Below are 27,984 nucleotides of genomic sequence, written 5' to 3' on the forward strand. Positions count from 1 at the left end.
AAATACACAATTTACCCATACCAGAGTTGAAAAGGTGCTGAAGCGTTTCTCCTTAATATAACTTGCTCTTCCCTGAAGAACAGATAGTGCTGTATGTTTGACACTACTGTTTTCTCTTTTTAGGTTGGTACACAAGATTTCGCCAGGCGATTTCACGCAACATATGTTTCTTGGGCTGTTGCTTATCTCTTAGGTTTAATCTGCCTCATTCGAGCCTGCTACTGGGGAGCCATTAAAGTCAGCTATCCAGAGCACAGTTTTGCATAGAGAAATTGTTAGGTTATAGATGAACATCTAGTAGTTCTGGATATTACATCTTGGACACTTTTAAAACCTTTCCTATAAGGATTCCATTCTGTTCAAGGTAGTTTAAAGACTGGGGGTCTCTAAGAACAAATGTTCATTGCACTACATAATATGCAAATAGTTTGTTTTGCTGCTAGATTCCCTAGCTCTGAATACTAAAGCTGTGTTTACATGTTCATAACTCTGTCTTTATAGGCGTTGAATTTTATTTCAACAGACAGTATTAAGTTTTACATTTCCTTTGTTAAAATCCGTCTGCCATTTTTCTAGATGATCGGTAAGAATTCAAAAGCAAGAGTGTTTATAAGTGTTTCTACAGTAGCTTCACATTTGTACCTAACATTTTAACTAGAATTATATTCAAGTGGCTTGCTTTAAAACCTAAGCAATAAGCATTATGCTTGAACTGCTTTACTGCATCTTTTGCCTAAGATCATAGTGACCTTATTCAGGAAATGAAAGTTGTGTGTGTTTAAAAGACTGACACTGTTGCTAGAGAGACATTTGTAAACACTGTATGCTTGGAGACTTTTCAGGTAGAGAGATACTATTTTGGTAGTCCAATTAAATTCCCATTTATCCGGGGTTTGATTTCAGTTAGGATAAATGCTTTCTCCTCAAGGATCCTGGGACTGAGGTTTTGGGTTGTTTTAGTTTGTTTTTTATTTTATTTTTTTTTTTAACTGGCAAATCCTAAAAGCCATGCTCGGATTATGGAACTTAACTCTGGTTATTCGTACAAGTTCCTTTACAGGGTCTAAGGGAAGCATTTCATGACTTGGTTTGTAATACTTCAGCGTCATGTAGATGACAATAAGACGGTGATGGGTTGCCTCTTACTTTCCTCTGATCACATCGGATTTTCCCTGCTTGGGAGAGTTATGACACTGGTCACTGCAAAGGGAGACACTGTAAATTCTCATTAACTGCTGTAATAAGGAAATGAGTAAACTATTACTTGGACCATTCCATCAAAGTACATCTAGTCAATTTAGCACTGACTTGCTAAGAGAATACGGAAACAGAAAGTTTTTTCAAATGATGTATTCACAAAGGATTGAGGGACCAGTTCTTGCACTGCCCATCTTTATAATTTTAAACAAGTTTTTGCTAAATTCAGAAGGAATGTCCTGAGTGATTTAGACAACTGTAGTAATTTAGATAATGGGGTCAGATGGGTAAATTAATATGGATGTTTCAGGGATACATGTAATTTAAATTATCTATGTTCCTGCTAAGTCAAAATGATATTCGGATAAGGATTTTGGAGCACAATAAATGTAAATGATCGAACTGTAAATGATCTGTCTTTGTATGATGCTAAATGTATAAAAGCAGTAGCTCAGGATTACAATGTACCTTTTACAAATAAACTAATAAATAAAGATTATTATTCAAACTTAAATGTATTTTGTTATTTATATGTATGTAAAAATGCGTAAGTGGACAAATTTCCTAGTATGATACAGGAACCACGAAGGTATTGCACACCAAAGGTGAGCTCTGCATGTTTGCCAAATGGCAGCCTCAGGAATACAAAAGAGCAGTAAGAAATTGTAATTATCTTAATATTTTAGGAAGAATGAGGACATAAATTAGGGACTACTATTGGGATTCTATTTTCTTGGGTCAAATTATTGATGGACTAATATGCTTCCTTCTTTTTCTAGTGCTTTTTACATCCCTTCACTGTTGAGGTTTGTTGTACTCGCATTTGAACCCATGAATACTCTTTCCTGGTACTTTGTGTTTCAAAATATTGCCTGCACTCCACACTGTGAAATAAAGTAGCCTGGGGCTATACAGAAAATCATCCACTGCTTTTGTAACTTCAGTGGGGGTGGCAGTGGGAGTTGGAGGGGGCTGGGTATAATGTTATTTTAATGAATCAAAGGAATTTTTACTTTTCTCCTGTGTTAAGCTGTACTTTATTTCTTGTCTTGCGTTTCTTCTTTTTGTTCTCAACCTTTTTCAGCAGAAAGGATAATACATGGACAAAGTAACTTAATTTTTCCATATCAGGGTACTAGCACAATGTTTGCTACTACTTCCTTTTGCAAAATAAAACACTTTTGTATAGTTCTTTCTATAAAATGTCATTACATTTCAACCACTGCTGGGTAAATAGAATTGTGATATTTTCACCAACTAAGAAATCCAATGGTGGAATCTGATGGGACATTGAGGAGCTCAAACGGATGTTGCCATTTGTGAAGTGTTTATAGGCAGTTGTGATGTTCTGTGCTGACCTACATATCAATCCAATAAACTTCTCTGAACTTTAAATTAAAAAAAAAAAATCCAGTCCTGTGCATACAGACCTCTAGAACAACTTGCAGGTTTTATAATCACTCATTGTTTTTCTTGACTTTCAGTAGTCTTTTCCTCAAGATATTATTTCTGTGTTAGGTATAGGAAGGAGTTAGTCAGATTCAGAATTAAGGACTTCTGCACTCTGAGGTTTTAGTTCCCCCCTCCTTTGCTCTCCTTCCACTCCTTTCCACCAGAGCATTTATACAAACTGTGACTTTGACTAGGAAACACTTCACACCTTAAACTGTGTTTAATTTTTTAATTATAAACCTACTGATGAATAAAATTTTACTGTTTTTTTTTTTTTTTTTTTTTTTTTGTACCCACCATACATGTTGATATGTTGTCTTAAGAGTTTAAGAGTGTAGTGTTTCTGAAAATTAGGTTATTGGGAGATCTTTGTCACAAGTAGCATGTTGAAAAGAGCTAAATCTTTCAAATCAGCCTGATAAGAAATTCAGCATGAAGTGCTTGGAGAAGATGCTGGAGCAGCTGTGGACTCATTAGTGGTTATTGCTGAGAAATGGATGTTGTCTTTCAGTGTGTGTCTTTATGAACAGAGGGTATGCCAGGGCAGCAGCTTCATATGATGAAGGGTTAGAAAATCTCTGTAACTAACTTTAGGACTTGAATAATAAATAGGTGAGTAGCTGCAAGTTGATTTGTCCTGTTAGATCTGTCTCACTGCCTTTTCCAACAGCAGAAGTTCCACACTAAATGAAGTACACACTAAAAATATCTTGGAAATGTTCTTCTAAGCAAGCTTGAGAAACACATCAGTAAAATTATTCAAATATAGTGATTAGCAAACTGGGAAGATGTGGCAATCCATGTATACCAGCTTCTTGGAGATACTTATGGGGAATAAAACAGAGTACAAGAGAACTGATAAAGGGGCCTAATATCTTAGGCCTGATCAAGCAGAAACCATGGGAGAGGTAGACATGGATAAGTGCTCCCTGGGCAGAGAGTGACCAAGAAACATGTGAAACTCTGTGATGTTACCAGCTGAAGTGACGTTATGAAAAATGTGTACCCAATTGGAAATTGTTACCAAAAATAGAACCCTATATAAGTGCCATACAAGTAAAACTCTATGTAAACATCTTGTATACTCAATAAAATTGGCTTCTGATCTCAGCTCGGAGCATATCTTCTGTTAATGGGCCATTGAGTCTCACTGCATGACTGATAAAATCACATCATCCCATTGTGAGATGCTCCACCCAAGGGGAGGAACCAATCATTCCTACCTGGATATAATCTGGGATAGAGAACACTGCAGTCAGCCCTTCTCCACTGGATTCCCAGAGGAGAGACAGGACCCATCTACACCACTGAACCTTCAGAGGAAAACTACACCCTTCTACAGGATCACTGCTTCAACAGAACCACATCTGTCACTCCAGGACTGCAGCCACCATTTAATCAGACTGCTGCCAACACCCTGACCAACAGGGTGTCAGGCTGTATTCTGACTCTGTCAGTATTTTTTGTACTACTGCATTTTATTGTAATTTTCCTATTAAGTTATAGTTGTTTTTGTGGGTTTTTTTTTAAATTTATACATACCAGTAAAGAACTGTTATTCCTATTCCATTTGAGGGGAGGGGGTTTACATTTTCCATTTCAAGGGAGGCTCCTGCCTGTCTTTTCAAACTAAGACAGTTAGTATGCTGTTTCTTTATTATAATGCCACCTGTTAAAAACTGAGAGCAAGTTGAGTAACTACGTTGTATTAATGCATCCTGTTTTCCTACTTAATTTCCTGTGTGATTTGGGTTAACAGTGCCATGGACTAAGTTTTCCCTTTCAAAAAATCTTGTGGAAAAATAGATCAGTGTTGGGGAAACAAGTATCACTAAATTACTTGAAATAGAATATTGTAACCATAATATTTAGAATAAGATGTAGTATTTCAAAGCTGGACTCTCATGGTATTAAATCCCCTGTCATATGAGAAGTTAGTCTCTTTACAGGGTAGTTACAAACCATATTTGTCTCAGTAGCCAGATTAAATTGTCCCCATTCCTCAGCCTTCCAACTGTGCCTATCCCTATCCCAGGACTCAGCAGTAGAGTTTTACTGGAGGAATATGAGCAACTGCACTGTGCACATTGCTGAAGGGAAGTACCTTCGTTGAAAAAAACTTTGCAAGTGCCTCCTTAATTCAGTTTTCTTTCCATGATTTTATTGGTACTGTTTACCTGCAGCAGATTGCATGAAGGTGAAGGAGCAAAGGCTGGATGAAGAAGGAAAGGGGAGAGAGGAACTTAATCCGACTTAAGTTATTTGCAAGATTTTTGTTATGGATATTTGCACCAACAAAAAAAGAATATCGAGGCTCAGTTTCCTACAGCTTTAACCACAAAAGGGTTTTTATTTTAGAACAATAAAGCTACTTGTTAGCTTGATTACCTAGCAACTCATCATGTTACACTTCAGTGGAATCTGGGGGAACCTAACAGGGAGGTATTCCTGTATCTGCTTTAATATTCATTTGTAGGCATTCATGTTGGCTGCTTCTGGGGAAAAAGAGGGGGCATGACCATAACAGTCTTGGATCTGGACCTGTATAGTGGATTTTATGGTTCTTTTTAATAGAAAAAAAAGAAAGAAGTGTGTTCAGCTAAATCTTGTGGACAAAAGTAACAGGTACGACCATGGATTGGAAATTAATCCAGATGACAAGCTGTATGCCATTGCAATAACTTAGTAAAATGATAATCAAGTGGATCAGGGAACACTTAGAAGCAGTAGATAAAAGATAAAGCTGGATGAGGTGCATAGGGTCATAAAGACAGTTGCTTATTAACATTTTATCCAATGACAGCATACCATGTAATGGAGAAACAACCATTTATTTCAAAATAAATTTAATAGGAGCTCTTTTGCATGCATTTATATAAATTTCTAATTATATGGTTATAATTCCACCTTAGATTCACATGCACTGTTTAATGTCTAAAGCCACCCCAAACAACTGGAGAAGGGACTAAGAGACTGACGTTAGAAAACACCTCTAAGGGCATGCTGGGTTTGGGGTTTTCTTTGCAATATTTCCTAGGAAAAATGATTTGGCTGATGGAATTTCAGGACTGATTTGAGTTAAATCAGGTTAGAAAAAATTTGTTGACAGGCTGAATGGCATACAGCATATTACCCTCACAGAAAGATCAGAGTCAATTTTTAGTATTTCCAAAGCAATCTTTAAATTTTTGTTGTCCATTAACAAAGTCTCTCATGTATAATGTCTTTCTTGTCATGCTTTCAATTTGTTAAAAAAATTAGTAAAGTTGCCTAGATGGGAAATAGGTAGAGAATTTTATTTTTATGTTATTGTCTGTGTAGTGTTATTGGTGCAGATTGGGTCTTTACTTTTGTAAATGTGATTATGATATTTTTCTTCACCTATTTTTAAATTTTATATCTATAATGGATACCACTCTGTGTTGTACCTGCCAGTTTCTCAAGTTAAACTTGTGAAGTATACCAAATTCCTGCCTTTTTAAGGAATGCTTTAACAACACACTGAACATAATTTCTTACTATATCAGAGAGATAAAACACAGAATACCTTGAAGACATGAATCTTTAATACAGAATTTCTGTTCAACAGTAATTTGAAAGGTGTAACACATCTCCCAAAAAGTTCTTCAAGCTTGGAGCCCTATGCCCTGAGCAGGCTGCATAGCAAGGAGCCCCAAACAGCCACCAGATCAACCAGCAGATAGCATGCAGGTTTTCACAAGAGTTTTCAGGCTGTGTTTCATTGAAAATGCAGTCACTCAAGGAGTTTTCCATGAGAAATCTGAGTCTGACAGACTGGCATTCTCTGGTTTTTGGGTTTTGTCCTTCCATCAAAAATTAGTCAGCTCACTATAATCAGTGTGGAAGAGGGCTAAAAAAGTCTATAGTGCTATTTATAGTTTGTGTACCTTTCTTATTTAGGAGTAAGAAAACAGTAAATTTCTTTTAACATAAATGCACATTATTTTTATTTTTATGGGCAGTTCAATGAACTAGAAAGTGTGCTTTAAAAAATATTTAACTTGCCTAATGTTTCCATTCTCTGAGCTTTAATTGTCTCTTATTTTGCTTTGATGCTTACTGTGTCAAATATTAATATTTTAGATCAAAATTTTCCATCCCAAAAGTTATGTGTATATTTTCTGTGCAGTTTCAGTTCAAACAGTACTGTTTTGTGAGGAATGAGAACAGGAAAATACTGTTCATGCTTAAATAAAACCACGTAGCTCCATACAATTCCAGCTACTCCTGCTCCCTGCTTTGGAGCAGTTTGGTAGGATCAGTTGGCGTTTCTAACTCTCCTGCAAATTGATCTGAAATATGGCCAAGTTACAAGACTCGGGAGAAATCTCCCCTGCGTGCTCTCAGTAGATATTTGTTAGAACTAGTCAGCTAAAATCTTCAGAATATCTGTTTTCTACTGGGTATCTCTTTCCTCTGAAGTGGTTAAGCTGGTGCTTTCATTCTCGAGGTCCAGGAAATAGACACGGCTTTCCTCTAATTCCTCCTTCTGTTAGCGTTCGAGAACACACATAATCACAGAACGATTATATGCAGGTGCTTTTATTAAGGTGCATGGGAACCAGGGGTATCAGCAACCCAAATCTAGCTCCATTGTCTTTGTCCAAAGTGCACATATTTATACAATTTCAGCTGTAATACTCATCACCAATCACTATAACAACCTTATCGATATTGCTTCATTAGAGCATGGCCCAAGCTTGTAGGAACATGTATGAATCTTATCTGTAGGTATCTTAGAAACTCCAAATACTGCTCTCCATTACTATAAACATTTTAGCTTGCTAAACTATCCTGAATACCAAGCATTCTTTTGGCCTAGTTATACATGATTTTCAGAAGTATTTAACCCTGTACTAGTACTTCTATCATATCTAAAAGAAGAAAGGACTACCTCCCCCAGTACTGCAGGCTATTTTATTTGCAATTGGGCAACATGAAGGAGGAAAATATAGTAATGGAGTGTCAAGATGAAGAAGGAGCATGGAGGAGAATACTGAGTGATGGAAAACTGAAGCAGAAAACACAACCCAAGAGAATCAAACCAAGGAATTGAAACAGAGGAAATCACACTGAAAAATGAGGAAGAAACACCTAATAATTTATTAATTACACTAAATTCTGCTTAAACCAACCTTTATGCAGACTGCTACATTTCTTTGTGTGTGTGTGTGTGGTATGCCTCTTGCCACAGTATCTAGTCCATGAAGGATTGCAGCACCCTTGCAAAGATGCTTGTAGTACTCCATTGTCCATGGATCATTATCCACATGACTTTGCAGCAATTGGATGAGGATGGAGAGAACCTGGGATATTAGTTGGTCTTCTGGTCTTTGACACCGGTGCTATCTGCTTTCAGTCTACCTTTTATCAGGTCATGGAAGAGCAACAAAGCTTTCCTCTTTGTGATTGAGCATACACTCCACGAGTTCCCTCCATCAGCGCTGTCCTGTGTGGCTGAGGGACCTGGCAGAAATGTCCTGCGCTTGACAGCACCCAGGGACAGCCTCTGTGTTCCAGGAAGAAAGAGCCCATATAAACTGTGGAGTTAAATCGTCACCTTTTGAGGGCTGAAACAAGAACTACAAGGGCAATCTTATTTTTTGTAGGTTTTAAATGATAAATGAGTAAATGTCACTTACAAGGCTGCTGTATTTAATGCTGTATTTAGATTGTCTTAACTGGCCACTAGGGAGCTAACGGAGCTAAGAGGAAAGGTTTAAAATGCATGCACAGCATAAAAAAAACCAAATTACAGCCTGCTACAAAATGGCTTAGATTTTCCGTCAAGATCTGGCTCTCATACAGGTGCACAGACACACACAAAAGCTTCTCATAATTTTTATGCATTAATCTCTTTCTAAGCTGGTTTGCAGTCAGCTCTCTGACATCCCCAGAAAGGCTGATGGGGCACTGGTCATTGTAAGCTACTGTCCTATACAGTACTAACAGGACAACCAAATTTACCCCCAATTCACAAGATTTATTCTGATTAGAAAAACACTAAAGTAGCCTCATTTGCATATTGCTGAACAGGACAGAGGTTGTAGGTTTCCTGAAAAATCATTTGGATCTGTGTTTCTAGTCCATTTCCAGTTTTGTTTAAAATGTCCTGTCACCAGTATCAGAGGGAATGGACTCCATGGACTGGGAGTCTTGCAGCAGGTAACACCTTTTCTGTCTGTTAACAGTAAAAAGAAGACACAACCTTAAAAATGTGGTTTTCTTTCCAAATTTGGAAAACATACTGTAGTGGCTGTTTTTGATAGTAAGACCCCTATGTTCAAACATACTATAATTTATTTTACAAAGGCAGAACTGGCAAAGTCATAAGATACTATATAGATCTGGTATTAAATTTGTAGTAGAAAGCTTAACAAGAATGCTTTTTTCCAGTTTAAAAAAGTAATATTAGTGAGAATAAACCTTTTTTCTTCATCTTTGTTTTAAAGTAGAATGCAGAAAACAAAACCTGTTAAATATAGTGATTTTAAGCTAATGTCATTAATTCAGAACAAAACTACTCTGCAGCCCTTCTGTTTCAATTTCATTTAAAACTAAAAAAATCAGTACAATTGGATTGAAAAAAAGGAAGTATTTATTTGTTTGTTTTTAGAAATCCAAAGTGAAAGCTCGAAAGCTATTGACTTTTCCCATGCTTTAGCATAAGAAAATAGAGCAAGTCAGGAGTGTGGAGAGCTCACTCTGATGCATGGCTGCACATGAGGACAGCAATTTTTGTCACGCACAGGCAGTGAGGCACTGCTGGGGTGGGAGACTGCCCTTCTCTACTGCAGAGAAGCAGCCTGGCTGTCTCAGCCAGCCCTGGCTACACTGACAGGAGCAGGACAGTATTACCATCACACAGTGAAGAATCTTTTTATGCCCACAGCAGCTTCTGTACTTTAATACAGCATTAAGTGTTGCTAATACTGATCTGATTTCTGAGAGTGGGCAGAGAAAGAAGGTAACAATAAATTTTACAATCCCAGTGTTTGTATTTGTGAAATGTAATTTAGTTCCCTACTAGGATTAACTGCTTTTGGTCTCACACTTGTAAGCTCACAGGCTGGCTGAGCTGGAAAACTTGAATGGAATTTTCAAGTAACAGCAGATCCTAATCTTGGCTTGAAGGAAAGCCTTGGCGTGAGTTGATTTAATGAGATATTTATGTGAGCTGACTGAACCCTAAGTTTCCTATTCCATTATTATTTATGGAATCTCTGTCATTCTTTAAGTCTACAGTATTTTCTAAATTGGTGAGAAATATATGCTTCAGTGAATATAACCATTTCTTTTTCTGACACTCTGACTAGAGTGATAGAACATTTTCTGTTTAGTACAACTACATAATGTACTTTCAACAATGCTAACTGCTTGGATTCAGGACATGAAGTTTGGATTACTTCTCCTGCAAAAAATGGTATTGCTGAGAGAGACACGGATACCACTGTGGAGTCCCTGAAGTCACTTTCCAGAGGTGAGGTAAGATGGAACGAATTCCTGATCCAGGGCAGCACATGCCTAATGTTCAGTGGGATACTGACAGTCCTGTTTAACTTCCCTGAGTGGAGAAGGTGGGAACAGGTGGAAAGGGTCACAGCAGTTCACATGATTCCTGATGGAAACTGATACCCTAGTGATAAGACTTCTCCGAAAAATGTCTGAGAAGACTCTCTCGAGAACTCAACCTCCTAAATGCTCTTGTGTTTAATTAAAACCTTTGGATTAAAAACAAAATAAATCTCAAAATAGGTTAAACTTGTTGATTAAACTGCAATTAAAGTGTTATTAAATAGATTACTCCAGAAAAGTAGTTTTTTCATAAATGCTGGGTATGATTTGCAGTGGCAGTTAAAAGCATGGAAAGTGAAATACTTGTTTAAAAATAGGGTTTTTATATTTACAAACTTGGAGGGAAAATGTCTTCTTATTTACATAGTTTATACAAGCAGACAATTTTTTTGCACATTGTTTTCACTACACTCATATGATAAACACCTAATCCAGATTAAAGCTCCATAAAAATACATTTTAAAAAAAACTTCTAATATATGCTGTGGTAGAATAATAAAAAATAGATAGATATGATGTAGTGGTATAAATTTGTTCCGGACCAAAACATATTATTAATGTAATACTTCTAAAGCTCTAGAAAGTAAGACTTATTAATTAAAACAAGGGAACACCTGTAACTGCCTTGTGGGGCCAAATGTCTGCAAGCTTATGCTCACAGACTAACCAACAAACAGTATTTCCTATACAGAAATGAGAACTTGATCTGATTTTTTTTGACATTTCTTTTTTATTTTTAATAAGGTGAAGTTAAAATCCTTTATGTTTTGCCAGTTAGGGGATCATGATGTGTGCTTATTCTCACAACCCTCAAAGACTTCAACTCTTCATTTTACAAGCAGTGGATTACTTTTTTTTCAGTTATTTTACAGAATCTGTTGCATATTCAGAAAATCAAATGAATTTTTCTTCCTGGGGTAGTTATAGGGCTTCAGTTCCAAAATGGAATTTTTAGATACTGCTTTTGCTTCCATGTGTGTGTTTTTGTTCATGTGCTAGGGTGTTTCTAATTATTTCTATGTTTGGTTAATGACAGCAACAATTATTTTGTTTCTGACTTGATGCTGTTCCTTCTTCTCATTTACTTCTTGGTGACCTTTGCTTTTCCCCTGCCTTTATGTTTAAGAGACATACAGTAAATGATCAAGAGCATTTGGATGAGGAAAAAGCATCTTCTTGGCCAGAACAACCTGCTGTCCTGAGATACCAGAGAGCCAAATTTTGATGGGTCTACTGCCACAATGAAGTGGCAAGCTTCTAGATAGCTGAGAGTAAGTAAACGATGGGTGCATTGGAGCATAAACTGTGCAGTTTCTGGCTTCTTTTAGCAGGATGATCTGCAGTAGGCAATGCCAAGCTGAGGCACACAATGTGCGCATTTTCCCTTAGTGCACCCCAGTGCAAGTGTTCTCTTGCCAGAGCTCTCCTGCTTCTGGCAATTAGTTTCTATCACAAGGAGTCCCTGCACAGGCAGGAGTTACTTCCCTGTGTCTATGAAACTGCTATTTCTGGCAGAGAAAAAGCAGCTGCTAAGCAGACAGACAAAACCTGCTAGCCTTTGTTCTGCACTCCTCTGAACTGCTAGTTCTCAGATTGCTTCCACGCACTATCTTGGTTCTCTCATGCAGGTTCACATGGGAAGAGATCACAGTTCCACACAGTGAAGTGAAGCACAAAATTTTGTTCTTTCTTACATTCTCACTGTCTTCAACAGCACACACAGCCCAGATTATCTCTGTGCAGTGGGTAGGTGTATGCTTGAAACTCTGTTTTAGGACAAGACTGAGGTTCATCCCCTGCCTCTTCTGAAATAGAGACAACGTATTTCATAATGCAGAAAGATCAATTGCACACTGAAATTAGACTAGCTGCTGTCTTATTAGTTCATCTTTGCAGGCAGTATACTAGATATTCACTGCATAGAAGAATAGTGAACAGATGTAAGACAGGTACTAACTCAAAAGCTATGGAGACATTAATCTTCCTTATGTAAATAAATAATTTAAATAGCAATATAAGTAAGGAACTTTATTCTAATCCCTTGTAAATCAGCCAACCTCACATCTAGCAAAAGCTAAATGAGGTCATAATTATTCAATTCCAATAGGTAGCAATGTGCATTTAGTAATTTTACGCTATATTTCAAGGTGAAAAAGCAAATTTTATTTCCCAGTGAGCATAAAAATGGATTAATTTATGAAGGATTGATTTTCAATTAGGTCATTCTTAATCTCGTGTATATACATACATCTGAACACACAACAGTTGTATTAACTTGAAATTGTATTCCTTATTTGGCGTGTAAACTAAAATTGTCAACAATTTTGATGACCATGTCACAGCTATGATGCAAACAATTATCTCAGTCCAAAGAATCATGAATGCATAGTTTTAATGTGTGCATTTTTTATAATCACTACTCTTTTGCACAGTTAACATATGTTTCCTTATGTCACATACCAAACTTTGGTCTTTTTTTTTTATTTTTTCTTTTCTGTTATGCTCCTGACTATTCTGTCCACATTCTACTGCATTTTTATTTATCAGTATAGGTTTTGGTGCCATTTGCTGAATCATGCTGATTAAGTCTGAATCTAAAGGTAGCAATGTCTTAGTAATAAGACTCTATATGTACTTGTGGTATTAAAAGCTATGACAACAATCTCAGCCTAAAAACTAAACCAAACTCCCATGACTGAAATACTGGAAAGCAGAATTCTTCATTGCACTGAAGCATGACCTGATTTCTCTTGAAGATTTTTTTTCAGATTCAGGGACTAACTCCAGCATATATAAAGGTCTTGTAATTCAGCTATGATATATGCATCTGGTGTAAGAATTCAAAGAAAAGGAATCTATGCAAATAACAGGTGAAGTCCTGGCCCAGGAAAAAAGTGCAGAACTTTCACTAAATTTATTAATTTCACTAAATTTATTAATTTATTAAGCTGTGATTTCAGAATTTCAGCTCTCCCAAAGCAAAATGAACTGGTATAGGAATATTATTAGTTATTAAAGAGTCTCTTTCCCTGTGAATAGCTAAAACCACACAAGAGAACTGCATGTGTGTGGGTTTTTTTTGTCTTTTGTTTCATCTATCTGCTACTAAGTGTATGTGGTAGATTATAGATTTATAGATTATAAGACTTTGTCATGAATAATAACAGATGAATTTTTATTGATTGATTCTAAGCAGAACCACAAATCTTTCCTAACTTCTTTACCTTATTCTTTTGTTAATAAAAAAAAAAAAAAATAAAAAATTGATACTTGTTAATAGCCTCCTTTATATATGAAGTAAGTTCATCAAGCTATTAGCTGCAGTCTATCAGTTTTCCTTCTCTATGCATCAACTGTCCCATGGCATCTTTTTCCACTCTCCAATGAAATCACATAGCAAACTCAAGCTCTGCATCTGAGCTGTGCTCTCCACAGTCTAATTCTTCAACAGAGACACCCTTTTGGTGTATCAAAACAGAAGGGCAACACTGATAAAGGTGCATTGCAGGTCCTGGCAATAAGTGCACACTCTGCTGCCCAGCTACTCCATGACACAGCACAGCCTACAGGTTTCATGGGCCTTTCTGCCTTTTAATCCTCCTGCCTCTGGCTTCTGGGATCCCTTTCAAGTAGCAGGACATGCAGCTGGTGTTTCAGAGCCTACAAGGTAAGGTTGGTTGAAACACATGTTGAGTGTCTGCAGTTACTGAGAATATTCAGTGCATGCTGAAAGCACCTTCAGTTCAAGTGCAGTAATTTACTCTGCAATTCAGTACTGCCACCCTTAGTGACAGAGATGAACAAGGCAGACCTCCACCAAAATAACAAATGTTTAGTTTTGATATATATTTTATTTATAAAATAATTTTGTCTGTCATTTAGGGAGTTTTTGGTACTTGCACAGTGCTTTTGACCCATGTTGTTGAGTTTTTTTCTCCACATTTACAGGAATCAGAAATTTAAAGAAAAATACTGAGAATCTGTTAAAATGAATGTTACCAGAAAATTAATTTTAAAGGAAAATACAGAATCCTAATTTGAGAAGTGTGACAGTTGACAGACTTGAGAGAATTTTTGCATGTGAAGAAAATAAATTTGGTGTATTATTTTATATAGTACTATATGCTGATCATAAACATTCCTCTAGTTACACATAGTAGCACAAAATTCATCAATAACTTCCCACTTTTCATTCAACAGTTTCTATAGTCAAAAAGAACTAGATTAATACTCATGATTAATATTCTGACTTCTCAACTCTGTTGAAAGTTGAACCTCAATATATTAAGTAGCTCAATTTCAGGAACAGTCAGGGGCTAAAAGAGTTTTTGTGTTCTTTCCCTGGGCTGCCTCAACAGGGCAAGTCACTAGTTTAGCTGAAAGTAACCACTTCACAAAAGTAAAACCACAATAATTCTGTCTGTGCATATATATATTTACATATACATACTCATCTCTTGGTGTTTGTTCTGTTAACTAACTTAATAAAGCACACAGCATTGGAAATAATGGTTTGGGGGGAGGGTTTGTTTGGTTTTTTATTTTTGCTTTCAGAGGAAATTATTTTGAAAGCAGCTTTAAGAAAAAAAAGTCTCACAAAAAAGCACTGCTAAATAAATCACAATTACATATGCAAATAGACTGATTACATTTGGCTGCACAACTGAGTATTAAATTACACTGAAAATGGCTTTTTAAACTTGCAGCTACAAGTCTGCCCTCAGGCTGACCCAAGAGTCCTTTCATTTCAGTACAAAGCCATTACTTTGCTGTTAAGTGCCATCCACTACAAACCTAAAATCACGTGCAATTACAATTACACGCTCATTTAGATGTGCAATTGCTCGTTTTTACACGTGCAGTACTGATACTGTCTTTAACAAATGTTTTCTGCTTTCCTGAGCCATATCTAGTACAGAGAGCAAGAGTGACTGTCACTTTCTGCAATCCACAGCCTTTAGGAGCACAATCACTACGTTAAAAAAAAAATAAAATTTCCCTGATTAGTTCACCAATAGAAAAACCAGTTGGGTTTGGGGTGTTTTTTTTCCCTACACATAAGCATTTTGTTCACACAGCAACACAAACCTTTAAAATTTATATTTTGTAACATTCAGTAAGTCTTTCTTGGCTAGACCTGTCATTGGCCCTTCAAATTAATTACTGTATATATCAGGTATTTTAGAGAACATTAGATTATCATCATTTAATGTAAGAAGATAAACAACACCAACAAAATTAAATAGAAATTTTCAGTAGTGTAATTGTCAGCACCAGACAATCTGGGAGACAACTGACAAGCTAGTGTTTTTTCTACTTTGTGTTTTCATTTCCCACAGCCAGAATTCTCTCTAGGCACAGTGAATTCGCTTAGGAGAGCAGGTTGCTGGGGTCTGTGCAGTGGCTGCAGTCCAGCGCTCCTTAGGCCAGGCATTGCCAACAGCGTGTGAGGTGACAACTATTCCTGCTGGGATGGGCAGCGCCTTGCAAAACAGCCATTACCAGCCCTAATATTCCCATTTTCCCAGCAGGCCCAGCAGCAACAAGCTTTCAAAATACCTGGCACACTCCTTTTTTTTTTCCCTATATTTTTGTTCCTGCTCCTTCTCCTTATAACCCAGCAGCCCTTATGAAAAACACACATGAGGCCTTTTACTGTTTAGTTCATCCTTAGCATATTTAAATATGCAAAAATAATACTGTAAGAGTACTTCTATATCTGTACATGATACCATTTCAATATGTTAAGAAGGGTAGTGTTGATTTTGTGTGTGCACCACCTGACATGCCTCTTTCAAAAAGCACAACAGCCCCATGAAAAACCGTATCTTTATTTTAGTTGCCCCATTGACTTTCCCATCAGTAACAGTTCTGGAGTAACAGCCAGAGACATTTAATATTTATGGCCACTTACAGATTAATAATTTATAATTAGTTCTTATGTAGCTAAGGGAATGGTTGATAATAGGAGAGCAACTGTTTTACATGACAATCTTGTGAGAATGGATGATGGGTCAGAAGAAACAGGACATGTCTGAGTATAAACTAATTCACTTGGGAGAAATTACTTTAAATCAGCAGCAAATGGGTTAGTGAGTATGAAGATGTGCTGCAATGGTGTCTGCAAAGAGAAGGCTGATAGCACATCATGCGTGAACAGGTCAGGAAACCAACTGGAAGATGATGTGTCAGGAGAGAAGACTGAGGAGCTGGCATCTGTTTATAATAGCCACTATTTCAGGGACAGTATTCATTTCTGAATACCTAAGTTAGTAAAATTCAGAGACTGCAGCACAGCAGAGCCAATATGCTTGATGGAAACAATAAAACAGTCTTTACAAACTAGCCAGAACTATAAATCTTAGCACTGGATATTAATAATTAATTACTTGTTATTTATGTGATTATCTACTTGATGTTACCTTCCTATTCTGAACTTCTGGAGTTCTTAGTAGTTGATAGGAAATATATATGTTAAATATACCAGCAAAAAAATTAAGGACTTTCAGTTAATACTATATACTTAAGTAAGGTGAAGTCTAACATCAGGGAAGTTTAGTGTGCTCCACTGGGAGTTAGCAGGGTGAGTTCATTGTTACTGTCAATAACATGTTGTGTGAAAAAAAATGATAAAAAAAATCTGAATTTCCAAACCATACAGGATGCTGTCACTTCCATAACTGAGAAGCCAGAGGCCGTTCTCTGGTCCCTCCTGCCCAGTGCCATGGGGCAGATCGGTGAGGGCACTATTCCAATTCACTGACAGCTTTCCAAGGCCTGTGAATTGCACTTTTCTTTTTGGATGAGGTTAGCTGAAGAGGCCTCAGAGTTGTGTTCAAAACTCTCGTATTTCTCCCAATTTCCACTGTAAGGCCCTGTAAGGTACACCTGTACCTGTAAGGTATATGACTCCCTTTGCGGGACAAACGAGGACACCACCTTTATCTATTTCCAGTCCCCCTCAGGTCTAACCCCAGAGGAAGCTGGGCACCTCATCTCGCTTCTCGTGCGCCTTGGCAAGGCCTCGTAGGACAACTATCAGGTGTACCCCGCTTCCCTGAATCCCAAGGAGGTGCGTGAAGGGGTGGGGAGCGAAGGGAAGCGGGTGGGGAGCGAAGGGAAGCGGCTGGGAGCGAAGGGAAGCGGCGGCGCAGCCCCGGCCGTGACCGCCCCGCGGCGCGACGTTGAACGGCCCGGCCCGGCACGCGGCCGCGGCTGAGCCGCCGCGCGAAGGCCGCCCCGCCCGGCCGCGCTGAGGGACGGAGCGGGCTCAGCGGGACCCACGGCCAGCGGCATCGCGGGACAGGGGTGCTGCCGGCGGCTGGAGGTGGGCTGGGCGTCCCCCGGCCCAAAGGGGAGCTTGAGGACTGGGCAGGGGGCTCTGGGCCGGATGGCGGAGGGAGGTTTTGTTTCTTGGGATCTGTGGGGTTCCCAGTGCGGTGCCATTTCGGGCGAGGGGGGACGGTCAGTTTCTGATTACTCGTGGGGATTTTCCACGAAAATAGCGTCAAATCCCCTTCACGCCTTTAGACACTTGAGATAGGCTCTTGGAGGATGGCTGCTGTCAATGCGCAGCTTGTTAAGATACTAAAAAAAAATTTCTGGGTTCTACAGAACTGTTCCTAGGCCTGTTTGCTGGTGCCAGAAGGCTTCCCTTGTGCTGGGCAGGTCTCCCACGGGGTGACCCCAGAGCAGCGGTGTGGCCTTGGAAGGGGGAATTCTTGGGATGCTGCCCCTACTGCAGAAGTCTCTCATGGAAGCAGTTTATTTCTCAGCTATTAAAACGAATCTTTCTCCACTTTCCTTGATACTGGTCAGAAGGAACATTATTAATTGAGCAGATTGGGCTAGATAACTTGTTGAGATCTTTTCTAGAGTCTTCCTAGGGGAGGGTCAGGGAAGAGTAGAAAAATGTGTTGTTTTGCTGTCACCACACAACTTGTTTTCATTGTCAGAACACTACAAAAAAATAGATGTGTGCTGCATTCTAGCAGCTAGCCAGCCTCTTAAACAGGTTTCCTGTTTTTAAAAAGCGTGCATATCATTTGTCATCAGGGCATGAACGAAAACTTGCCTGTTTTGTTGGTTTTTTTTCACTCTTCTGATGCAAACGTGTATTATTACTGCATTGCTTTCTGTGGAAATTCACTAGCTAGGATGACTGTGATTTATACAAGCATTCCCAATATGGGTAAAATTAAATATGTCATCCATATTTGTAGTCTTAGTTAATTCAGCTGCAGGAAATTTCATTGCTGCTTTTGACTGCAGCTTTGAAGTCTTCCTTTTTTAAGATGATCGGGTAGGAAAATTTGAGAATCAAACCAGATTTTTTTTTCCCTAGCTTTAGTTAAATTGTTCTAATTCAGACAATAACCATCAAAGAGATGTTTTCTAGACCTGGGTGGGCTCAAACTTCATGTGTTGGAAAATTGTTATTTGACTATGTTAGAAGCGTTAAAAAAATTATAATGTAGTAAATTCTCTGATGATTTTTAGTTTTCTTCCTATAACACAAAGACCAGCTAAAGTTGGGTATGATACTGGGTCTGATATCCTAGCTTCTCTTTTCCTGTTTCATACTGAATATGGAAAATGTAGTTGTAACTCTTGCAGTCATGATTATTTAATGAATTTTTTGTTTTGCCATAACAATTATTCCCTTGTCTTGTAAACTTTCTTAGAGAAAAAAAAAAATCAGTATAATTTTTATAGTGGAGGTTGTTCTTTCTGGGATTCTTATCCTCTAAAAAAAGCTGAATCATAAAAAGCATAAAATCTCCCAGTTGACAAAAGAGATGGGAATGAGAAGGAGATACATAAAGATACAGGTACTACAAATGAACATTTTCCAACTGGTTGCTTATTTAAAGTGTGAGATTTTTCAGCCCAGCACCACCTTAGCTAATTAAGTAGCTATTAAAAAACAGTCCTGTAAATCTATATAGATATGTAAGGAACTCCTGTGCAGACAGCAGATTGATAAGGGGCATGCTGATGCTAATTAATTAAAAACTCACTGAACTGAAATGTTAGAAACCCCCTTATTTCCATCATGTCCCCATCTCCTTTCTCCAAACATGCACAGAGACATACAGGTAAAGAATCTTCTGGAGAAGAAACTAGGGTAGCTCAATTGGAAGGAAAAATGAGAGAAATGTCTGATTCTGTCTTCATGCAAATTTTATCCAGCATGTTCAATCATCTAAAAAAATTTACACATCAGACCTTTCTGCTTTTTCCTGCCCAGATATAATATTGCCTTGTCAAATGCAACTAACAAGGAGTAGGTAGATTGCTCTTCTTGCTTAACATCTGTATGTGAAACTGAATGCTAATGATTTCAGCTGCTTTTTTGAAGTGCGATGTTTCAAAATGTTACAGAAGCAAAAAAGTTTATTGGTAAATCCCTTCAGCCAGCACGACCTGCACATCAACTGTCTTCTAAACAAGGTGAGTAGCATGGCTCAGGTGCAGTTCACTTTACCAAGGTTTGGATTATGGTTTAGGGAAGTAACAAGGATTGTTTTGTTTTGTTCTGTTTTTAAATTACTTTGTTAAACTACAGTGAGTAAATACCTTGCTGTGTGTTGATCTTACTACATCATCTCTGTGATAAAATCTGAATTTAAACTATATTAGGTTTATGCAGAGCTCTTTGGTACTGCTCTTCTAGCTTGGCATCTGAAATGTAGCTTCAGAAAGCGAGATCGGGCTTCTCCATTAAATTTGGATTTCTTGGGGTAGCTGACTCCAACAATTGAAAACATAAAATACACATAATTTAACAGATTATTTAGGTTTTATTGCAAGTACAGTGCACTGCACTGCATTGTTCTTACCTAGCTTTCATACAAATTCAAAATGATAAAAAACCCCACAAAATTTTAAGAAAAAAAATCATGCAGTATTCACGTTAGGTGTGAATATTTTGGTTTAAATTTTAAACCTCTATAGATTAAAGCCTAGATATTGCAGTATTACAGTTGTTATTATTGTTAAGTTAGAAATTTTTGGTGGTCATAAAATCATCAGCTGTGCTGATGTGGACTAAAGCTAAGTGACATCATAAATTTTTACTTTGTATAAAATTTATGGAAGAAATGGAAAAGGGGTCTTGTGGTGATCTAGAGCTTCTAAGCTGTGAATAAATGCCCATATAGTCTCTGTGCAAGAAGGAGTGTTCTTGGGGCAAGTATCACAAAATAATACTGTGGAATCTACTGAAATTGTTTTTTCCTGATGTTTTATGCTCATCAGCATCACCCATTGCTTTAAACATTCGGACTGAATTACCCAGCAGCACTGAAGTATGTTTGCAGAGTAAGGTTAACTGGGTGAGTATTGACTAAATATATAATTATTTATAAATTGAAGATCAGCTGATCTGTTATGTAACCAGATGAAAACTATTTCCATCCAGGAGTGTCCTTGACTCTGAATGTTTTAAACCAGCAGTGTCAGAACTGTTAAAAAGTATTATAAGTTTCAGGAATGCTTTTCTCTGGTATTTGCAAGCATTAATATCTGAAAAATGCAGCTTAGGAATTTAAGATTCTTCTGAAAATCTGTGGCATTTCTTTAGTCCTCACTGAATTTAAGTCAGCTCTTTTAAATTTAGAATGTATGTATTCTGTCTTCACTTATTATGTGTAAATAAAAAAATAGGATTTTTTTTTGTTGTTAGCACATGCACAAATTCATTTGAGACAGCAAACATCATAAAAGTTTATGCTTTATTGGTGGAAGTGCTTGGCTTTGGACATGGTATGGATATGTTTTTCAGACTTGAAATTGGTTGTAGCTGTTTCCTGGAAAATGAAGTTTTAAGTCTTCCAACTGGAATGCATCATGTTTCATAGCTTGAATTTGCCTTTCTGTTGATTCTGATTTAAATGTTTTTTCAAAGCATTGATAGATAAGGGGTTTTGTTAGAACAAATGTTCCTTAATTTTTACTTTATTTTTTTATTATTTTAGAAGGGTTTTAGTAATTCTGTAGTCCTTCTTCATTGTATTAAGCTTCTGCAAGCTGCCTTTTACTTTAAAAAAATAATAAAAAAAAAGTCAAGGTCTTGCAAGCTTATCTTGAGTTGTCTCTTGAGCAGTAATTACTGAGGAGAACAAACTTCTCCCTTTTAAATAAGCCTCTGGTCATCAGTGTTGTAATACTCAGTTTCATCAGTGTTTAGCTACATGTAGCTGCATATTGCATTTGTTTGATATAAGTATAGATGTATTTTTTATATTTTTTAAAATGTCTTCTTTAATATTGTATACGGAAAAGAAATTTTAATAATAGTTTTGACCATGAACTGTTTCATGGGTACCCCAAGTATCATCTGAATAGTCTCCTATCTTGATGAGCAATTTTCAGTTTTTTCCCACTTCCCATCTGACTCAAAGTGATGTTAATATTCTTCAAACCTGTACAACCTTTTCAGAGCTAAGACAAGCTCTTGAGGATAAACTGCTTTTCAACTTTCCAAAACACGTTCTTCAAGGTTTTGACAGCTGGGAAAAACTTGGCATTATACTGTGGATATTCGGTCTTGGTGCTTATGAAGCAAACCTTTTTGCTAAGTGAGAGAATCCAAGTCCATCCTTGGGTCTTAAGGTCCTTCCTGCCTGTATTATTCCTGAATGTAGCTTGTGACTGTGTTCTAGGTGGGATAATAGAAAAGGAGGGGATAAATGTGTTTATTTTAAAACCTAGCTGTAGCACTGTAAAATTCTGTGTAAAAAATGTCTCTCTGGTATGTTCAGACATATTGTTTTATCAAACTATTTCCTTATTGTTTGCAGTCAAGAGTTACATTCTACAGGTTCCAATTAAGCTGTGCTACAACTGTTACTTTTAACTAAGAAACATATATCCTTGTTTTAGTATGCTTTAAGGAGATAAGCTTCATCACTTTCCTTCCTGTTTTAGTCATCGGAAATGACTGAAGTGAAGATCTTAACTCAAACTGTGATGCTCTGTCAACCAAAACAACATGAATCAGGAGCAAAAAAAGGTAAAATACTGCATGGGGAGCTGTGTCAGGACTGTATTTTCTGGATGGAGGACAACTGAGCTTTGAAGTGATGTGGGCTGCACTTTATGGTTTCTGATCAGCTAGCACATTAATATTTTGGAGAATATGAAACTTTTCTGCTTTTCACATAACACTCTAGGGAGTGTAAAAGGTGTAAAATTTGACCATAACTGAGGTGGAAAACTGGTAGACTTGCTTTCATATAGGGGTATAACTGTCTTAAAAAAAACCAAACAAACCAAACCAACCAAACAAATAAAAACTACAACCAACCCCCTGAAAAAACAGACTCCAAACATAAAAAGATTCTTCACACAAAATCCTTGGTTTGTATAGATTGCCTGTGTGTGTAGAAGTATGAATTTGATTTGCATCCTTTAGCCTGTTGCAGGGCTCAGTTGTGGCATACAGACGAATGTAATCAAGTTAAGAACTCAGGATTTCGGCTTTCTTGTAAAATAATAGTATTTGGGTGGTTAGATATTAATTAAATTTTTATTATTATTAATTTGGTTTATTGTTAATTTTTATTATTATCCTGAATGATTTGTTTTTGTGTCAGTACTGTCCTTAAGGTTAGCTTCTAATGGTTTTCTCTCTGTGATGCATGCCACTGTACTCATAGAGAATTGGTAGTTTAACCAAGTCAAAATTTTACTCCTTTTTTTCTTCATTAAGGGATAATCTCAGATTTCAAATGCATTCTCACAGTACTTCCTGCTTCTTACCTAATTCTTCATTCTTAAACATATCACAGAAACGGCATCAGTGACCCAGGTTAGGTAGCCGGTTTATTGAGAGTTTCTTTATTTTGTCCATGTCTGCCTGTAATCAGGCATCCTTCTGTAATCTCCAATCCTTAAGTAATCTCTGAAGATGTGGTTTGTTCTTTTATTCTTCATACTCAAAATTTGAAAGAATTATATTAAGTTTTAATGAGGCTTTTGTATTTTTGTCAGTCTTAGGTTCCCATCTCTCAGGGTCTTGAGCATTAGTTCTGTTCTGTTGTGTGTTACTGACTTGAAAATAAGTCTTCCATGTATCTCCTTTCAAACTCAGGTTAATTTCTTCTATTTTTGATCTTGATAAATAGAAGAAAGTTCGGGTTTTTGGATCTAGTTAGGTGACAGACTTGTCAAGTTCTATCGGTCTGGTGGTGTCTTTCTGATCCTTTCTCATCAATTCTGCTTGTGGTGGGTAGAGATTGTTTTGTTCTACAAGATCTTAAGCAGGTTCTCATCAGATCCTGGTCTCTTGCATAAGCCGTCTCTTTGGATCAGTTTTTCAGTGGTTAATTGTTCTGTGATGCCTCCCTGAGTCTATTCCACAGTTCTCCGCACTGTTGAACTTTTTATCACACTTTTTTTCAAAGGGCTTTTGTTTGTTTGCTGATTGTTGTAATATTTCCTTCAGAGTTACACAGCTTTAGAGGTCCTACAATTCAGCTACTGCTTACAAACAAGTATTTTGTTTTCTTCTTTTCCTAGCACAGTAAAATTTCTTCTAGAACTCTGTTTATGTTCAGCTGTACTTCAAGTTCCAGATAATAATTTCCATTTGATATCTCTTCAGCAGTACTGTGCTTTGAATTATCTGTCTCTGCAGTTCTTAAGTGCAGCATGGGGTTCCCATGGGCCCACTTCTTGAGCTTTTCCAGGTCTCTCTGGATGGTATCCTGTCCTTCAGGTGTGTCAACCACACCACTCAGCTTGGTGTTACCTGCAAATTTGCTGAAAGTGCAGTTCATCCCACTGTCTGTCATTGATGAAGACACTCAACAGTACTGGTCCAAATAAGAAACTCTGAGGGATACCATTCATCACTCACTGATCTACATCCAGACATGACCACTACTCTTTGGATCATAATATGGTTTGGGTTGAAGAGGCCTAAAACATCATCAGGTTCTGCCCCTCTGCCATGGGCAGGGTCACCTGCCACTACACCATGTTACTGAAAGCCCCACCCAGCATGATGCTGAACACTCCCAGGGATTGGGCATCCGTAACTTCTTTGTGCAGCCTTTTCAAGTGCTTCACCATCCTCACAGTAAAGAATTTCATTTTCATATCTAATCTAAACCTACTGTCCCTCAGCTTAAGGCCATTCCCCCTTTTCCTATCACTACATGCCCCTGAAAAGTCCCCCTCTCTATCCTTCTTGTAGGCCTCCATTAGGTACTGGAAGGCTTCCCCAAAGTCTCCCAAGAGCCTTCTCTTCTCCAGGCTGAACAACTATCTAAGCCTGTCTTCATAGGATAGGTGTTCCAGCCTTGTGATCAACTTAGGGACTCTGCTCTGGACTTGTTCCAACAGGAGATCAGATGCAGCAATCCAACCAGTTCCTCACCCTGTGAACAGTCCCCCGATTTAATCCACATCTCTCCAATTTAGAGAGAAGGATGTTGTGGGGGATTGTGTCAGAGGCCTTACAGAAGTCATTGTCTTCATAGGTTTTTAATAAAGGAGAGGAAACTACAAGCCATAAGTTTTGCACTATTCTTGTATTCTTTAAACTGTTTTTTTCAAAGTTCCTCACATGCCCTCCCTTAGGTTCACAAGTTACTGCATTGTTTGTGTTCAAAGGCAGGAAAAAATTCATGTCATAGTTGACATCAGTCTCTTTTCATCATTCTGCAGTCTGAGAAACAAAAACTGTTGTTCATCAAGTGACAATCTTGTAGGAATCCCATGATTCCTAAAGGAATAAGCATCAAGGACCAGAGATAAAATTTGTTCCTTCTTTGCCTAATTCCTTTCCTCTTGTTTCTTCTCTTGTTTGAGAATATCAGTTTAAATACAGACATTGCTAGACATACTATATACAAAGCTGTGACATAGTAGAAATAGTGCTATAAGCTCAAATGAGAAACCTGCATGTTCTGAGCAAAGGCTCTGACTCTTGTTGATACGGTATAATCCCTCAAAAGTATTTCACTGCTATAAATCTGTTTGCCATTTTACATGCAGCAGATCTCATCATTCCTTCTAGGTGTTGAAAGACATTTAACTGACTAGCTCCAAGAAAGGAGACAGTTATCTGTCCCTCAGAAATAGGTGCCACTTTGGAGTGAGTTATAAACATATTTTCTTGTGGGTTTCAAGACCAGTTTGTGGTGTTTCTGCTAATTAGAGCAAGATACAGGGAGTCTGTCTGGTGTATGCTTGGATTCACCTTTTTTCTTCTTTTGTGTTGATTTACTGTGTCAGTTTGATACAGTTAAAGTGAAATGCTCTGTAATTTACTTCAAATTTTCCTCATGCCAGATAAGACCTAAATCACTTCTGTTTTTAAAACTGATTTTTATATTCCACATGTAGTATTTCTACCATTTTATAAGTAACCAAATAATTTTTCTGAATTCCCAATCTTAATCCCTTAAACAAGAATGTTGAACTTAGTGATTTTGTATATTCACAGAAAGGATCCAATACAGCAGAGATTTCCTTCTGAAGCTTTCAAATGTTTCTCTCTCTCAGAAGAAACCAGAGTTTCTTCCTGATCACCCAATTGTACTTGAAAAGCCAGTAAGTGCATTTTTTTGTAGTAAGTGAAGTTATAAAATCATCCATGGAGGTTTTGATAAGCCTTTTGAAAGGAAACATTTTCCTTTAAACTGGCCTGCTGAATTGGTAAAACCTTCAAAGGACAGATTGTGTAGTTCAGCACAACTTTTGTATGTAACTTCTCCTGTTGGTATTTGACATCTTACCCTGGGTACCCCTTTGCCATATAAAGGAAAAGAGTTTTTAATTTGTTTACAGGAAAAAGATCAGATATACTTCCATGTTTTCAAAAGAAAAGAGAGCAATCTTGATAAATTTCCAGCTTGGTAAAAGTTTTAATCCATGTTGGAATTGTTTATGCATCAGTGTCCACTACAAAACAATTAATGAGCTCATTGCAGTTTGTATTATCATTATCTTTGGTTTTGGGGAGAAATTAATAGAAGTGAATGATGACTGTGAAGGATATCCATGTGTGCTACCTTTATTTTTGTGATGAAAGAGTCGTCAAATACTTCATACACTACGAGAAAACTGGATCGCATTCCAGTCTCCAAGTGTGGGAAAATCTTCTATGTAAACATCATATCAAATTAGGCTACATACTAGGTTGCTTTTGAGATCATTGAGATGTAGTCCTGTTAGAAATAGGATTCCTGTTATGGAGAAGTGTGTCCACATGATGATTGTGTAGGCCACATTTGGAAGCATTTTTAAACTTAAAATTTCTGTCCTTTGAAGAAACAAAAATTAAATAACATAGGACCATAATCAGCTTTCCCTGATCGTGCTTTTTATGTCTTTCTATTTACCCTCAAGATGAAAGCTTTATTTGTTTGAAAACCTGACTTCAGATTCAGAAGTCTTAGCTCTTTAATTTCCTGATTTCCTAAGGAAATTTCCTAATTTCCTTTTAAAGTTTAATTTCCTTTAATTTCCTAACTTTCCCCCACTCCTACCACCTGTATTTCTTAGAGTGGCAAATTTTGATGATCTGTTTGCTTTCAGATGTTTACATTCCTAGAAAAGGGAGGGTCCCTACAGAAATCAGTGAGATCACCTAGTTCATCCAAAATTCCAGCCTGTTGACTGATCACATCATCTATTTTCCTGCACAGAAACCAGAGGGATTGATGAGATGCATGTGTAAATTAAGTGAATTATGCTTAAAAGTGTCAGAAGGTGGCCTGCAAATAAATTTCTAATGATAGACAATCATACAGCGTCAGTGAGCTTGTATTTTGGAGCAGGTGGTTTTCTACAGTTTGCTGCTGAGCTGGATATTCAGGCAGTTCATGCTAAAGACTGGCCTAGTTCTGAATTTTTGAAGCCACTGCTGAAATATGTGCCCATTTATGAGTAACAGTTGTATTTTCAGATGAAGAAAACTTCCTAGAATTACTTGTACGAGGGAGATGCAGTTTTTACAGTTGAGGGACTGTGGACTGTATTTGTCCTGTAGGACACTGGGGTTTTTTGAGATGTGGAGATCAGGGCTACCAATACTTAGCTCAGCATTTGAATGTATGTTACTGTGTTGACACACAACAAGAAAATTTTAGATGAAGTCTCTATGATTAATGAAAATAGAACAGTTTCCATAATAAAAAAAAATCTCAATTGTGGAATGTACATGGAGTAGAAAAGAGTTACAAGCAAACTGAAATGAAAACTTGAAATGACCTATTATAGCTGAAGTAATTTGAGGGTTGGTTTGTCTTACAGGTAAAGAACAAACCTTTCATTGACATCTGTAAGAAGTGACATGTTGTTTGGAGGATCCAAAGTCCATAAATGAGGGAGCTACATTTGATGTAGGTCTTCAAGATTTTTGCAGGCACTTGGGTGCCTGCAGATGGAAGTACGACCCTGTGAAACGTATGAAAATGCCTGTTTCTTCCTGTAATTGCCTGAATGCTTTAAGAGACAAACCTTTAATTTGTAATGCCTGAAATGGTAATATGATTAAAGTGAAAATAAATAATTTGACATATTGGTGTGGCAGAATTTTGTCATTGAATTGTTTCTTTTATGTAGCCATATATTTTGCCTAACCATAAATTCTAAATAAACACTTGACTGGCACTTCTTGCTTGCTCCCAACTCCCTTCCTCAGAAATAAATATGGAACAATGAATACTGGCTGTGTCAAATCTCAATGTCTTAGGGTATCTACTCCTTAGTTTTTGAGGTTTG

General features: G+C 37.3%; 2 protein-coding genes and 1 long non-coding RNA gene across 14 annotated transcripts in view; 2 read left to right on the plus strand and 1 right to left on the minus strand.

Annotated features, from left to right (window-relative positions):
- Positions 1-1,711, plus strand: part of PIP4P2 (phosphatidylinositol-4,5-bisphosphate 4-phosphatase 2) — a 41,454-nt gene extending 39,743 nt beyond the window's left edge. For all 10 annotated transcript variants that reach the window (XM_086883074.1, XM_023920788.2, XM_086883051.1 and 7 more), the window contains one exon: positions 124-1,711. In XM_086883074.1, coding sequence (XP_086739200.1) covers positions 124-267 — 144 coding nt within the window. In that variant the 3' untranslated portion in view covers positions 268-1,711. The remainder of the gene's footprint in view (positions 1-123) is intronic.
- On the minus strand, positions 945-17,338 carry LOC147655394 (uncharacterized). Its single transcript, XR_015285049.1, has 2 exons — positions 16,668-17,338; positions 945-12,050 (listed from the first exon to the last, which is right to left on the minus strand). It is a non-coding gene; the product is annotated as an uncharacterized LOC147655394 (long non-coding RNA).
- Positions 17,339-17,466: 128 nt separating this feature from the next.
- C1H8orf88 (chromosome 1 C8orf88 homolog) lies at positions 17,467-27,792 on the plus strand. 3 transcript variants are annotated; one of them, XM_086883150.1, is made up of 6 exons: positions 17,467-17,572; positions 19,607-19,698; positions 20,506-20,582; positions 22,177-22,261; positions 25,703-25,809; positions 27,514-27,792. In XM_086883150.1, the coding sequence occupies exons 2-6, from the start codon at positions 19,611-19,613 to the stop codon at positions 27,550-27,552; spliced, it is 396 nt and encodes a 131-aa protein (XP_086739276.1). In that variant the 5' UTR covers positions 17,467-17,572; positions 19,607-19,610; the 3' UTR covers positions 27,553-27,792. The 3 variants fall into 3 exon arrangements, with proteins under 3 accessions (XP_086739276.1, XP_086739259.1, XP_086739269.1); XM_086883133.1 differs by having other exon boundaries at positions 17,483-17,572; positions 19,593-19,698; XM_086883143.1 differs by having other exon boundaries at positions 17,504-17,572; positions 19,496-19,698.
- Positions 27,793-27,984: the final 192 nt, after the last annotated feature.

This window comes from Cyanistes caeruleus, chromosome 1 (genome assembly GCF_971803275.1).
Source record: "Cyanistes caeruleus chromosome 1, bCyaCae1.hap1.1, whole genome shotgun sequence".
Lineage (NCBI taxonomy): Eukaryota > Metazoa > Chordata > Aves > Passeriformes > Paridae > Cyanistes > Cyanistes caeruleus.

Coding starts and splice junctions, on each gene's coding strand:
- C1H8orf88 (XM_086883150.1), top strand. CDS start 19,611: ATGTTTCAAAATGTTACAGAAGCAAAAAAGTTTATTGGTAAATCCCTT. Junction 22,262..25,702: donor TGAATCAGGAGCAAAAAAAG/GTAAAATACTGC, acceptor GTATATTCACAG/AAAGGATCCAATACAGCAGA. Junction 25,810..27,513: donor CAATTGTACTTGAAAAGCCA/GTAAGTGCATTT, acceptor TTTGTCTTACAG/GTAAAGAACAAACCTTTCAT.